This window comes from Danio rerio, chromosome 19 (genome assembly GCF_049306965.1).
Source record: "Danio rerio strain Tuebingen ecotype United States chromosome 19, GRCz12tu, whole genome shotgun sequence".
Lineage (NCBI taxonomy): Eukaryota > Metazoa > Chordata > Actinopteri > Cypriniformes > Danionidae > Danio > Danio rerio.
Window position 1 is genome coordinate 35,951,376 of NC_133194.1, and position 12,381 is coordinate 35,963,756.

At 33.5% G+C, this 12,381-nt stretch overlaps 1 protein-coding gene across 1 annotated transcript in view; it reads left to right on the top strand.

Moving 5' to 3' along the window:
- The window catches only part of triqk (triple QxxK/R motif containing), a 47,177-nt gene that overhangs the window by 23,013 nt on the left and 11,783 nt on the right, over positions 1-12,381 (top strand). The window contains exon 3 of the mRNA NM_001127256.3: positions 5,902-5,987. Coding sequence (NP_001120728.2) covers positions 5,902-5,987 — 86 coding nt within the window. The remainder of the gene's footprint in view (positions 1-5,901; positions 5,988-12,381) is intronic.

A 12,381-nucleotide genomic window follows, 5' to 3' on the forward strand; every position in this document is an offset into this window, starting at 1 on the left:
TTCTCTGAAGACCTATAGTTTTATCGAGTCATGCGACTTCGGTAATATCAAAAAAATTTAATATTACGGTATGACGGTATTTACAATACCGTTACATCCCTAATATATATATATATATATATATATATATATATATATATATATATATATATATATATATATATATATATATATATATATATATAAAACAGGAATGCTGAGGAGGAGGAGGTGTCTGTTAGGTTGTAACAACTCTCCTGAAACCCTTCTTCAGCTTACAATAGAAAAAAAAAACAAGCCACACCTACTGTTTTTACAATATTCTGTTTCTATAGGAACTGCATGATCACAATGCATCACAAAAAAAGTTAAAATTCCGGTTCATGCATATTAATGAATCTTAATGATTAATTAATTATCACAAATTAATGCATATTAATGAAGTTGCATCTCATTCACAACAGAACACGCCGATTGGTTATTGAATTGAATTACTGCACAGACACGCTAAAAGCTCAATGACGTCACTGTGTACTGGCCACTACTGATGGCCATACACCACACTGAAATTTACGCAACGACCTCATTGTTGTGACTTTGGTTTTTAAACTGGAAGAACGATTTTGCTCTAAATACTGCAAAAACAATCCATTTTTACTTGTTAGTGAAATATAGACTATTTTGAGGGGTGTAAACAAAAACAATGGTCCTAATGAATTTCTTGTTTTACATTTTTTTAAATTGCTATAGCTTCTGAGAATCCCAAAAAAGGCACATATTCACATATTGATACGTAAATGTTTAATATTAAAGGCTCTATTTTAACAATCTAGGCGCAGTCTAAAGTGCATGGCGCAAAAGCATTAGGGGTGTGTCCGAATCCACTTTTGCTATTTTAAGAGCGAAAAAAATATGGTTTGCGCCCGGCGCATGGTCTAACAGGGTTGTGCTTATTCTCTTACTGAGTTTTGGGTGTTTTTTGAGCATAACGTGCATTAAACCAATCAGAGTCTCATCTCCCATTCCCTTTAAGAGTCAGTTGCGTTGCGCCATGGCGCACATGCTATTTACATGGCGGATTTTGCAAGTGGAAAAACTGAACGCCTCACTGGCGAGAAAACTGTTAAACAAATCTCTTTACTTTTCTTTTACTCTTTACTTTACTTTTTAACTTTCATGGATAAGGAAATGGTTTTGTGCACTCCACTGAAGACATTCATTAGCCAACATATTTAATTCTGTTTGTTAAGCACAAAATTTGTTTCAAAACTATTTCTAATTTCATTTCTAATTTCCAGTAAACGAATAAATAAACTATAATAACGAAGTGTGGTCAAAAAACTGAGTCATATCCATATGCAGACATCTCCAAAACCCGGCAGGTGGACAAAAGTAAACTTGTTTTAATAAAGCAAATATAAATTTGCATATAATTAATAATAATAATAACATTAAACAAATGCACATTGTCATGAACTAAAAACAGGCATTGAGGCATGAAGGCATGGAGGTAGTGTTTATATATATATTTTTAAATATAGGGGTACCTCAGGGATGTGTACTATCACCTCTTTTATTTTCTATATATATTAATGAACTGCAGTGCAATATTGATGACAATCTCACACTCATGAAATATGCTGATGATCTGGTATTGGTTTCCTGTCAGGAAGAAATGAATAGCTCTTTATATTTTAGATATATTGATAGTATTATAGATTGGTTTGGCAAAAGTTCATTACACCTAAATATTGGGATAACAAAAGAGTTATGTCTGGGGAGTCAAACAAGAAGAGTAGATACTGGACTCTTTAAACCAGTCACTATAAACGGACAAATAGTAGAGCAGGTTTCAAATTTCAAGTATTTAGGCACAATTATTGACAATAAATTGAATTTTAATAGTAATGTAGAGGCGGTTTATAAGAAAGCAAGTCAGCGCCTCTATCTCCTCCGCAAATTGAGAAGTTTTAATGTTAGTACACAGACTTTAAACTTGGCATATAGATCACTTATAGAGAGTGTTCTCACATATAATATTGTTTCATGGTTTGGTAACACAACACTTAAACAGAAAAAGAAATTAGCGCAAATTATCAATCAGGCAAATAAAATAACTGGTCACAAACAGCATTCATTGCAGATTTTATTTGACTTTTTTATGGAAAAAAGAGCAGTTGTGATTTTTAAAGATAATACACACCCCCTTCACTCAGCATTTGAATTGCTACCATCAGGACGCAGGTTTAGAATTCCTAAAGCACGAAGAAATGCCTATAAAAAGTCATTTATCCCAGTGGCAGTTGTTGTTCTAAACCGGATCAATGTTTGTAGTGAATGAGGTGGTTACCAAGTATGATTTGCAGTATTGTGTATGGGGCTAATTTGGTTTTTAAACTTTTAACTTATGTTGTTGTGTTGATAAGTATTATTGTGTCGTTGTTGTATGTTTGTAATTGTTGTCCTAAATCCAGTGTTGAAGAAAAATTTCCTTTCTGTTTCAAGCAGAACGGACAATAAAGTTTAAACTAAAAAAAAAAAAAAAAAAAAAAAAAAAAAATATATATATATATATATATATATATATATATATATATATATATATATATATATATATATATATATATATATGTAGAAAATAATATTTTTTGTAACATTAATTCCTTTAATTTTAAAGATATTTGTGTATTGCTCTACATCCTGTGTGTATTAAGCAATGTGTAAGCATTTAGACTTGCATAGGCGCAAATCTAACGTGCAGTTTAGACCTGCTTTTAGTTGGTCAATGATGCAACCTATTTCAATTTCTCAGAATAGCAACGCACCAAAAATGCACCTTAACACACCTCCTTTATACACAAGCATGCCCATGAGTGGATAAAGTGGCGCAAATGGATTTGCTGTTTGAACAACGTATATATATATATATATATATATATATATATATATATATATATATATATATATATATATATATATATATATAAATGTCTGTCAATATCAGGGTTTCAAGCTTTCTTGACCCTTTAACACCCCAGTACTGAACCAAGCTTCATCATTCCCCACTGTAACAAATTATTTTTTTGGATGTTTCCCTGTGATGGTGTCCTCCAGCAGGCCGGTGTCGCACACAGAAGGTGCACCATACGGCAGCAGAGACCTGCGAATATCCCCAGAGACGGGTCAGTGTCTCGCTTAGGCAACTGAGAGTCTCCAGCCCAACAGTCTGCTGGTAAAAGATGGATAAGGACTCTCTCACTCTCTTCTCCCTTGCTCCATGTAAATAAGTCTTAATGAGGCAGGAGTTGCACTTGAAACGGCCCCTGGGTGTCAACAGCTTTTCCCAGAGACCTTGAGTCTGACCCGGGTCTCTGCCGCAGCTCCTCCACCACCATCCAAGCTGTTGCCTTCCCATTTTTTTCCCTTTTTTTTTTGCTTCTCTTCCTTCGTCTGTTTGTTTCTAATTAGAGACAGCACGCTCTTCGCACACCTTGCACACATGCGCTCCAGGTGGCCGCTTTGCCTGGTGGGTTCGTTGTTGTGAGATTGCCTGATAACTGCCACTGGGGGTGAACTGGTGGTTTTCGGTCTGTGTTAACAGAATGGAGGACTAACATTGCGTGTGGTATACAAGGGTGTGAAACCGTTTGCTCTAACAAACGTGTAGCTGACAGAATTTGGAATGGGTTTTTAAATCTTTAAGAACACAAGCTAAGTTCTTGACCGGGTTAAAAACAATGCCGGGTTAAAAATGTAGCTTTAGTTTAAGGTATTTCTCACTAACTAGTGGCTTATTACCAGCCTATTTTATGATATTGGCTGTGTATTAGTACTTAGAAAGTACATATTCTGTATGATTTCAGTATATATACTACTACCTTAATAACTATTAATACACTGCAAAAGTCAAAGTTTATTAACATATTTTCTTTTACCCAAAATTGAACTGTATTGGAGTAGATAGTACAAATAAAATCATCAGAAATACACGTAGAGGGTTTAAGTTAACTGGATTGTATGGTTAATTCAATATTTACACAATTTGTTACGTATTCTTTTGATTGTTTTAGTTTTTTCACTTTACTTATGGTCAAGAAACATGAAAGTAATATTGATCAGGGTCGGATTAATGGGGTCTTTAAAAAAAGGTGTTTTTTTATAGATTAAATGTACTTGTTGGCATTCTTGATGTATACATATGGTTATGGTTAAATTTATTTTGTATTAATATTTATTATTAATTACTTAATTTAATATATTATTATTTATAGAGTGGCGACCCCAGATTAATAAAGGGACTAAGTCGAAAAGAAAATGAATGAATGATTATTTATACACTGTAAATGTGTGTATATACGTACCCTATGTACATATACAGTGGGAAAAATGAGTATTGAATGTGTCACAATTTTTCTCAGAAAACATATTTATAAAGGTGCTGTTGACTTTGTTTTCACCGTATGTTGGTAAAAACTAAACTAATTGGAAAGACAATGATCCAAAACACGGCTAATGAAACTCTCAGATGCTTTCAGAGAAAGAAAACCAAGCTGTAGAATGGCCCAGCCATCTACCTGACTTGAATCCAATAGAAAATACAAAATAAATATCAGATTCAATAGATGAGACCCACAGAACCATCAAGATTTTTACACTCTGCTCAGGTGTGATTCTTTTCAGTCTTCAACAATTCATGTGACCATTCATTCTTACTTTAATACGAGAGGCGTTTTTAAACTGACATCACCAAAAAAGCCTTTTACATACTGTAAAGTATTAAATACGTTTCAATGGTCCAGTACATTTTTGTTTCATTGTTATTTCAAGTAACTAAATTTTCAGATTTTTTGTTTTATTTTATTTTTTATGTTTGTATTGTTTAGGTTTTTACCAAAATCTTGTTCAATTTCATATCAAAAGCTCCTTTAGAAATATTATTCCCAGGAAAAAAAAACAACATGGCATGTTCAATACGTATTTTCCCCACTGTATTTATTACATACATATTTTTCCTTTTTATGAATAACATTTTCTGAATTAAAAACATCTCATTATATGTATTGTATTAAACGTCTCTGTGTGTATAAATAGCCTTGTATGTGTATTTCTGAATAAATTAATAATAAAAATAAAAATTGACAATGCAAACTCAAAATTATCTCAATTTATCGTATGCAATGAGTAAAGCAATAACCATCACCAACCAAGTGATGACAAGGATTTGGTTTTTGCTACGTTGATCCAATTTTGTGTAAAAACATAACATACAGTCTGATCTAACAAGAAATCCATATATGCAAAGGAAACTAAACTAATTAAATTACAAATGAAGTTGTTTAGTAAAATAAAATGACACAGGGAAAATGTATTGAACACATTAAGAAAGGAAGGTGTAAAAAGACAGCCCAGACAGCAGCTGAAATCTCTCAGTAGTTGTTCAGCAACCCTCTGCCCTTCCTCATTATAAATTAATATTAGCTGCTTCAGATTACATTGCTGCCATCCAACAAAAAAAAAAAAAAATCAAGAATTCATATTTGAGTAAAAAGGGTCCATGTTTTTGTTATATTTAAGATCAAATCAGACTAAATGTGTCACGCATAAATTAAATAGCACTTTGTCTTTACATAAGGTAGTACAGAAGGTTAACAGCCTCATATTGAGCATGTTAATAAGAGTTAAAGCAAGCAAACGCATTAAGGCTAACTAAAAATGTTTCTACAAAATCCATTAGTTTAATGATTCCTAATAGGAAATTGATCAAGTCGATTGCAAGTGCATTATATTCACTTATTTTATTAATACACTATTCGACTGTTAAATGAAGAAGAAAAGCTTTCAGACTAACTCTAAATGCAAATGTACCTCCAAATGTCATGGTGGCAGAAATGACCCGTACGCCTCATTTTTTGTGTCTCTCAGGAAAACAGGATTACAAGAAAACCAAGCCGGTGCTGCGAGCCACTCGGCTGAAGGCGGAGGCGAAGAGAAGTGCTCCGGGAATCAGGGTGAGACACTGCTGTCTTTCATTCTCATTACCTCCCCCTCCATCCCAACTGATCCCTCTCTCCCCATCTGCCAAACACACACACACACACACATTATTCATCACACCTCTCCAACCTGAGAGCAAGTCAAGCAGTCTCCATATTGATGAGGCAGAGAAGAGCTGTTTGACTCTCAGAGGAGAAGCTCTCTTTCTCCCTTGCCGTCTCCTTTGCTTTCTCTCCATCTTTCTCTTTCTCTTGGCTGTCACTCTAGAATAATAATCGGGAGTTTGAGGGAAAAGCCGTTTTTTTTTTTTTTTTTTTTTTTTTCAGCGTCTTTGTGTAATTTCCATTTATTAGTGGCAGTGGTTTGGTTGAATGTAACTTTTTTTCTGTTGCTTATAGTGGATTTGACTAATATGTTGCAGATTGGTTTTGATTTTATTTGCATTTTATACATATAAAAGTCCATGTGCAATGTGATTTTGTTTTTAAGCATAAGATTATCAGTATGCATAAACTTTATGAGGTGGTTTTATTCATATAGATGAATGCAAAATGAACAGTTGTCCATAGTTTATTATTCATGGGTGTTTTCTGTTTACTCTTTCTAATTGCTCTATGGGATCTTGGTCTCTGCTCAGTATTTGATTTTGACAGTATTGATATTTTAGGTTTGTTTGACAACAATTAGTCTCAAACAACTAAAACTATCAATAAACTTTATTTTGGACATATTATTATTTAATATTATTTATTGACTGTCTTAGTCCTTGCACTTTACAATAACATACACTGTACATCTCTCTATATTTAGGCTAAAACACTGCTTTATTTATTTATGCAAGTATGTATGTTTGTACTTTCATTTTAGTTATCTTTTATATCTTTAATTTGACTTTCCAAAACTTAAAGGTGCAGGTGATTGTCTTCAGAAACATTTTTTGTTGTGCTGGTTGAAAGTCTCTTCACATTCCAATAGAATTGATTAAAGTAAATGATCTAAGTGTTTTTATATGTATTTTTATATGCTGGGTAAGGTGTAAAACATAAAAATGTTCATCCAATTAAATAGAGTTGGGCCGACATCTCTCATAATTACCATAAGTAGCTCAAACTGTCTGTCAGCAAATGCAGATTTGAACAACTGCGCAGCCGTTTGTGCATTGCACCTTCATGAGAGTGAGAGTGAGAGAGGGAGAGAGAGACTTTGCTCTTTTGCACTCTCAGAAATAAGATACAAAACCCGCATTTCCAAAAGGTAAACTTTTGTTCCTAGCAGGTTTTTAAAAGTACATATTAATACCTAAAAAGTACAAATGTGTACCTTATTAAGGATTAAGGGTACAAAATTGAACCTTAAAAGGTAAAAGTGACCTTTAAGTTCTCCCAGTGTTCGTCAGGGTTTTCTCCAGGTTCTCCAGTTTCCCCCACAAGTCCAAAGACATGTGGTATAGGTGAATTGGGTAAGCTAAATTGTCAGTATGTGTGGGAATGAGTGTGTATGGGTGTTTCCCAGTGATGAATTGCAGCTAGAAGGGCATCTGCTGTGTAAAACATATGCTGGAGTGGATAAGTTGGCGGTTCATTCTGCTGTGGCGAATAAAGAGACTAAGCCGAAAAGAAAATGAAGGAATGAAGTTACTATCATGAATGAAGTTATGTCAACCTGTACGGTACGAAAGTAGAAAAGGTACCACCCCAGTGACGGATGTTAGACCTTGATTTCAGTGTTTACTTATTCTCAAGTAATTTCAAATGAGCATGACTTCTTTCTGTAATAAACAAAACAAGATATTATGAAAGTTTTCCCAATGGATACCAAAGCTGGAACTGATGTAAGAACTTGTATTTTTAGTTAAACCATCACTTAAAGCATTTATTTTTTTAATTATTTAATTATTTTCCTCCTGTTTTCTTTTGAAAAATCAAATGGATAAAATGTTTCTTATAGCATATTATCGCAAACATCTAATCAAAACTCTTGCTTTTTTGTTGTAAAGATCCTCTCTTCATCCTTGATAGTTTTGGCAGATAGTTTATTTTTGATTGGTTTTTGGCACGAGTATTTCTGGTGCAATATGTTTTATCATTTCTCTCAGAATACAGAGCGCTGTATTGGGAACTGTTGCCAAAAACAGCTCGATTCCGTGCTCAGTCCTCTCACTGACAACAATGATCTGAAACTAATTCATAATTCATAAGCTGCAATAGTTTCACAGCAGACTGGACGATGTCGAAACTCTGAGCACGACTGCACATGGCTAGAAAAACAACTTAAAAAGTTGCTTGTGTTGGGTTTAGTTTGGAATGAAGTAATCAAATGTGAAGGCTGCAGATTAGCTGGTCTTAGCAATTCAATTGTTTTTGTTAGAAAGCCAAGCCCTCATTACGATTCTTCTAAGTCTCATTAGTCTTTTATCCAATTACCGAGGCTTAAATCTGTGGAAATAATTTACATAAATTGCATTTTTTTTTTTACAAAAACCATCTCCTTCTTAATGACTTGAAATGTTCATTTAGTACATTTGAGACCAACTAAACGTCATTCCACAGGTATTCTTTCAGCCTATGAGCTCAGTGTGTTTACAGCTGAAAGCAACATCTCCTCATTCTGTCACAAACGTAGTTTATTGCGTACAGCTTTGGTCATTGACTTGGCATGTTTCTGAGGAACGTGGACGGCGATTTGTTTGTTCTGGTTTGTAATGTGACTAATAGACCCCTGAGCGCCACACTTTGGGTTTTTTTCTGGTGAGCGCTTCTCTGTGGTATGCTTCCTTGCTTTGCTTTTTTCTGAGGAGTTGACTCATTCTTCTACCACTTGTTTTTCCACAGGCCATTTTCTCTGGCTGTTTTTGCTTGGCAGGTGGCACTCCATCTATGACCATCCCTCACTCAACTCTCAGAACCATACACACGCGTCAAATTTTTACCTTTGTTGTTGGGTTGAACGATTTTAGAAAATTATTAAATTGGGATATTTTGCTCAATATTGCGGTTGCGATTTTAATATACTTTTTTTTTTCCAAAGTTCTTTTTTTCTGTATTATTAAACAACAGTATTTATGTTGATGTTTTAGTGGTGAAATATATAAATAAATGTGGTAAAATAACATATATTTATTTTCTATTAATTTTCTATAGATTTTATTTACTTTTATATTTATATTTATTTTATATTTATATTATTTTATTTTATATTTATTTTAAAATTAATTTATATTTATTTTATTTTATATTTATTTGATTTTATATAAATTTTTTATTTATTTCATTTTATATTTATTTTATATTGATTTTATTTTACTTTTTATTTATTTTATTTTATTTTATTATTTTTATTTTATTTTATATTTATGTTATATTTATCTTCAAATGATTTTATTTTATATTTATTTTATTTTATATTTATTTTAGTTTTTAATATTTCATTTATTTTCATTTAATTTTTTTGTTTTATTTTATGTTTAATTTATTAAATATTTATTTTATTTTATATACATATTTATTTAATATGTTTTTCATTTTATATATATATTTTTTTATTTCATATTTATTTTATACACATTTTTTATTTATTTTGTTTGGTTGGTTGGTTGGTACGTACTGTCATTCGCTGTTGAAAAAAAAGTGTAAAAACTGAAGGATAATGTAGGTTCACACAGCCACACAGCTAACTTGCACTATACAAAGGAAAAGCCCAAGTGAAAAATAAACTTGCATTCAAAGGCAACTTCATGACCCTCCAATTCATAATGACTCTCTGATGCATCCATTATAGAACTGCACAATAAAACTATTTTACATACACATCTCAACGATGCCTGAAATTAAGAAAATCTGTAACCTGCTGCTTCATCTGCAACAACTTTATTCTTGTCACATGACCACAGTTTAATAGCAGATGTTTAAAAAGAATGTGAAGCCTTGCTTTACAATGAATTTACAACAGCTAAGGGGCAATGTTCGAAGCCTAAAACCTCCTTAGCTGTTATAAATATTCCATAAACCACAGATTTACAGTGCTTATTGCTTTTATGAAACAGTTCATTGATATACGTAGCTTTTGGCTCAGTGCTGATAGCGGTTGCCAAGGAATAGGTGTATGATTGTAATTTATAGCTTCAAACATGGCTCAAACAAGAACAGGAACTCTTTGTATTTTTGAACATCACAATATTATTTCAAATGCAATTAATCAGTCAGCTTTAATGCTCACACATTCATCTTTTTCATCTCACACCTCCCCGTCCTTTAGTCCCATTTGTGAGGCTTCGGAGAGCAGGTTGAGTCTGAGGTTTCAGGCTGTTCTGGGGTCTGCTTTGGCAGGCCGCACAATCTGCTGTTCTGCACGTGGTGGCCAGTTGGTTTGCAGAGATGTTGCCTGCCGGCTCGGGGAGGCAGCGGGCGCTGCACCACCTGCTGTGGGCACTGCTTGGCTCCCTGGTGCCTGGCTGAACGGATGGCATCACCTGGCACGAAGTAGAGGGGCTGGCGGCATCAGCTGTGTGTGGGGCTCCTGGCCTAAAAAGTATCCATGCCAACTCGCTAGCCCTGGAGCTGAATATTGAGTGCCCATCAGCCAATTTTAACTGTTTCTTTTTAGTGCATTCCATCGCATGCATAAATAAGTCCTGGCGGTTTTTATCTAAGCTTCTAATAAACCATAAAATGTTGTATAGTAAGACTGTGCTTTTGGACAATTTTGTAAGGTGATGCATTCTGGCACAAGACACAAACATAATGACTGGGAGTAAAACATTCACCTTAAAAAAAGATCACAATATAGACCCAATCCCAATTCTATTTTTGTACCCCTTCCCCTTAGGCCCTTCAAACAAAGTGTGAAGGGGAAGGGCTTCAAAATGTACTCCTAAGAAGTGGGACACCACTACAGCACCAGCACGTCATCATATGTCATCATAAGCTCTTGCTTCATATGAGATCAGACGATGGTGACTGCTGTAGTTATTCCAGTTGCATTCTTTTTTGGTATTTATCTTAAGGAAATCACTGATAGCAATGATATCATGTTATCATAAGTATATAATGTGGCAATTAAATTGTAACTATACTGTGCATTTACAAATACTGACTTAAATTTTGTTCATGTAAATAAAAGCTGATAAATATTCATGGATTCCTTCTCAATTGTAAGTCGCTTTGGACAAAAACGTCCACTAAATGACTAAAGGTAAAATGTATTTTTTCCACATTAATCGACTTTGCTGGTTGAAAGTAACTTTAAGTCAGAATTTGCCAGGGGTATGAATAATTTCAGGCTTGACTGTACAGTATATTCCTTTTAAGGTGTTAGTACCTGTAAACATTCATAATTATTCATTCATTTATTTTCTTTTTGGTTTTGTCCCTTTATTAATCCACATATATTAATCATATGTGTCACAACAGCGAAATGAACCGCCAACTTATCCAGCATATGTTTTACATAGCCTTCTTCTCTGACAAAGAGAGTGTCTCCAGCCAGCAGTATTACAGCACACCTGGGCTGAGCTGAGAGAACTACACAACCACTTAACGCGGGCAGAAAATCCCACTTCAGCTGTTTCTGTTGGCCAGTGAAGCCGCTGTGCCGAACCGCACCTGGCCGTGAGGGCCAAAGTTATGAACACAGGGCTATATGAGAACATACCGCAGAATTCAGTGAAACTAAAGGAGCGTGAGAATGCATACAAAGATTGTATATTTTTTCCTTCAATATCTGTTTAACAAAAATACAATTTTTTTTTCACATATTTCTAATAACTGTTTTCTTTTATCTTTGCCATGATGACAGTACATAATATTTTTCAAGATACTAGTTGTCAGCTCAAAGTGGCATTAAAAGGCTTAACTAGGTTAATTAGGCAAGTTAGGGCAAATAGGCAAGTCATTGTATAACAATGGTTTGTTCTGTAGACTATTGGAAAAATATTGCTTAAGGGGGCTAATCATACTGACCTTAAAATGGTTTAAAAATAAATAAATAAAACTGCTTTTATTTTAGCCAAAATAAAACAAATAAGACTTTCTCCAGAAGAAAAAATATTATCAGACATACTGTTAAAAATGTCCTTGCTTTGTTAAACATCATTTGGGAAATATTTAAAAAAGGAAAACTAAAAATGTCAAACAGAGTACTTATAATTCTGGCTTTAACTTTATATTAAACAACCATTTGCTCATAAATAATATTGATTTGCCTAAATAAATAAAAAATAAAAACAAATGATATAATAATGACATTTTTCATAATATTATCATGTTTTTTAGCCTTGTTGGTAAGATTTTTACCTTTTGAAATGTACACCAGGCCCCATCATTTTATTGAAATAATTCTACAATTTAAATTGTCATTCATGTTCAATTGAAAAATCAGCCTAAATAAAATGTGTTTAATTCATGAACACTT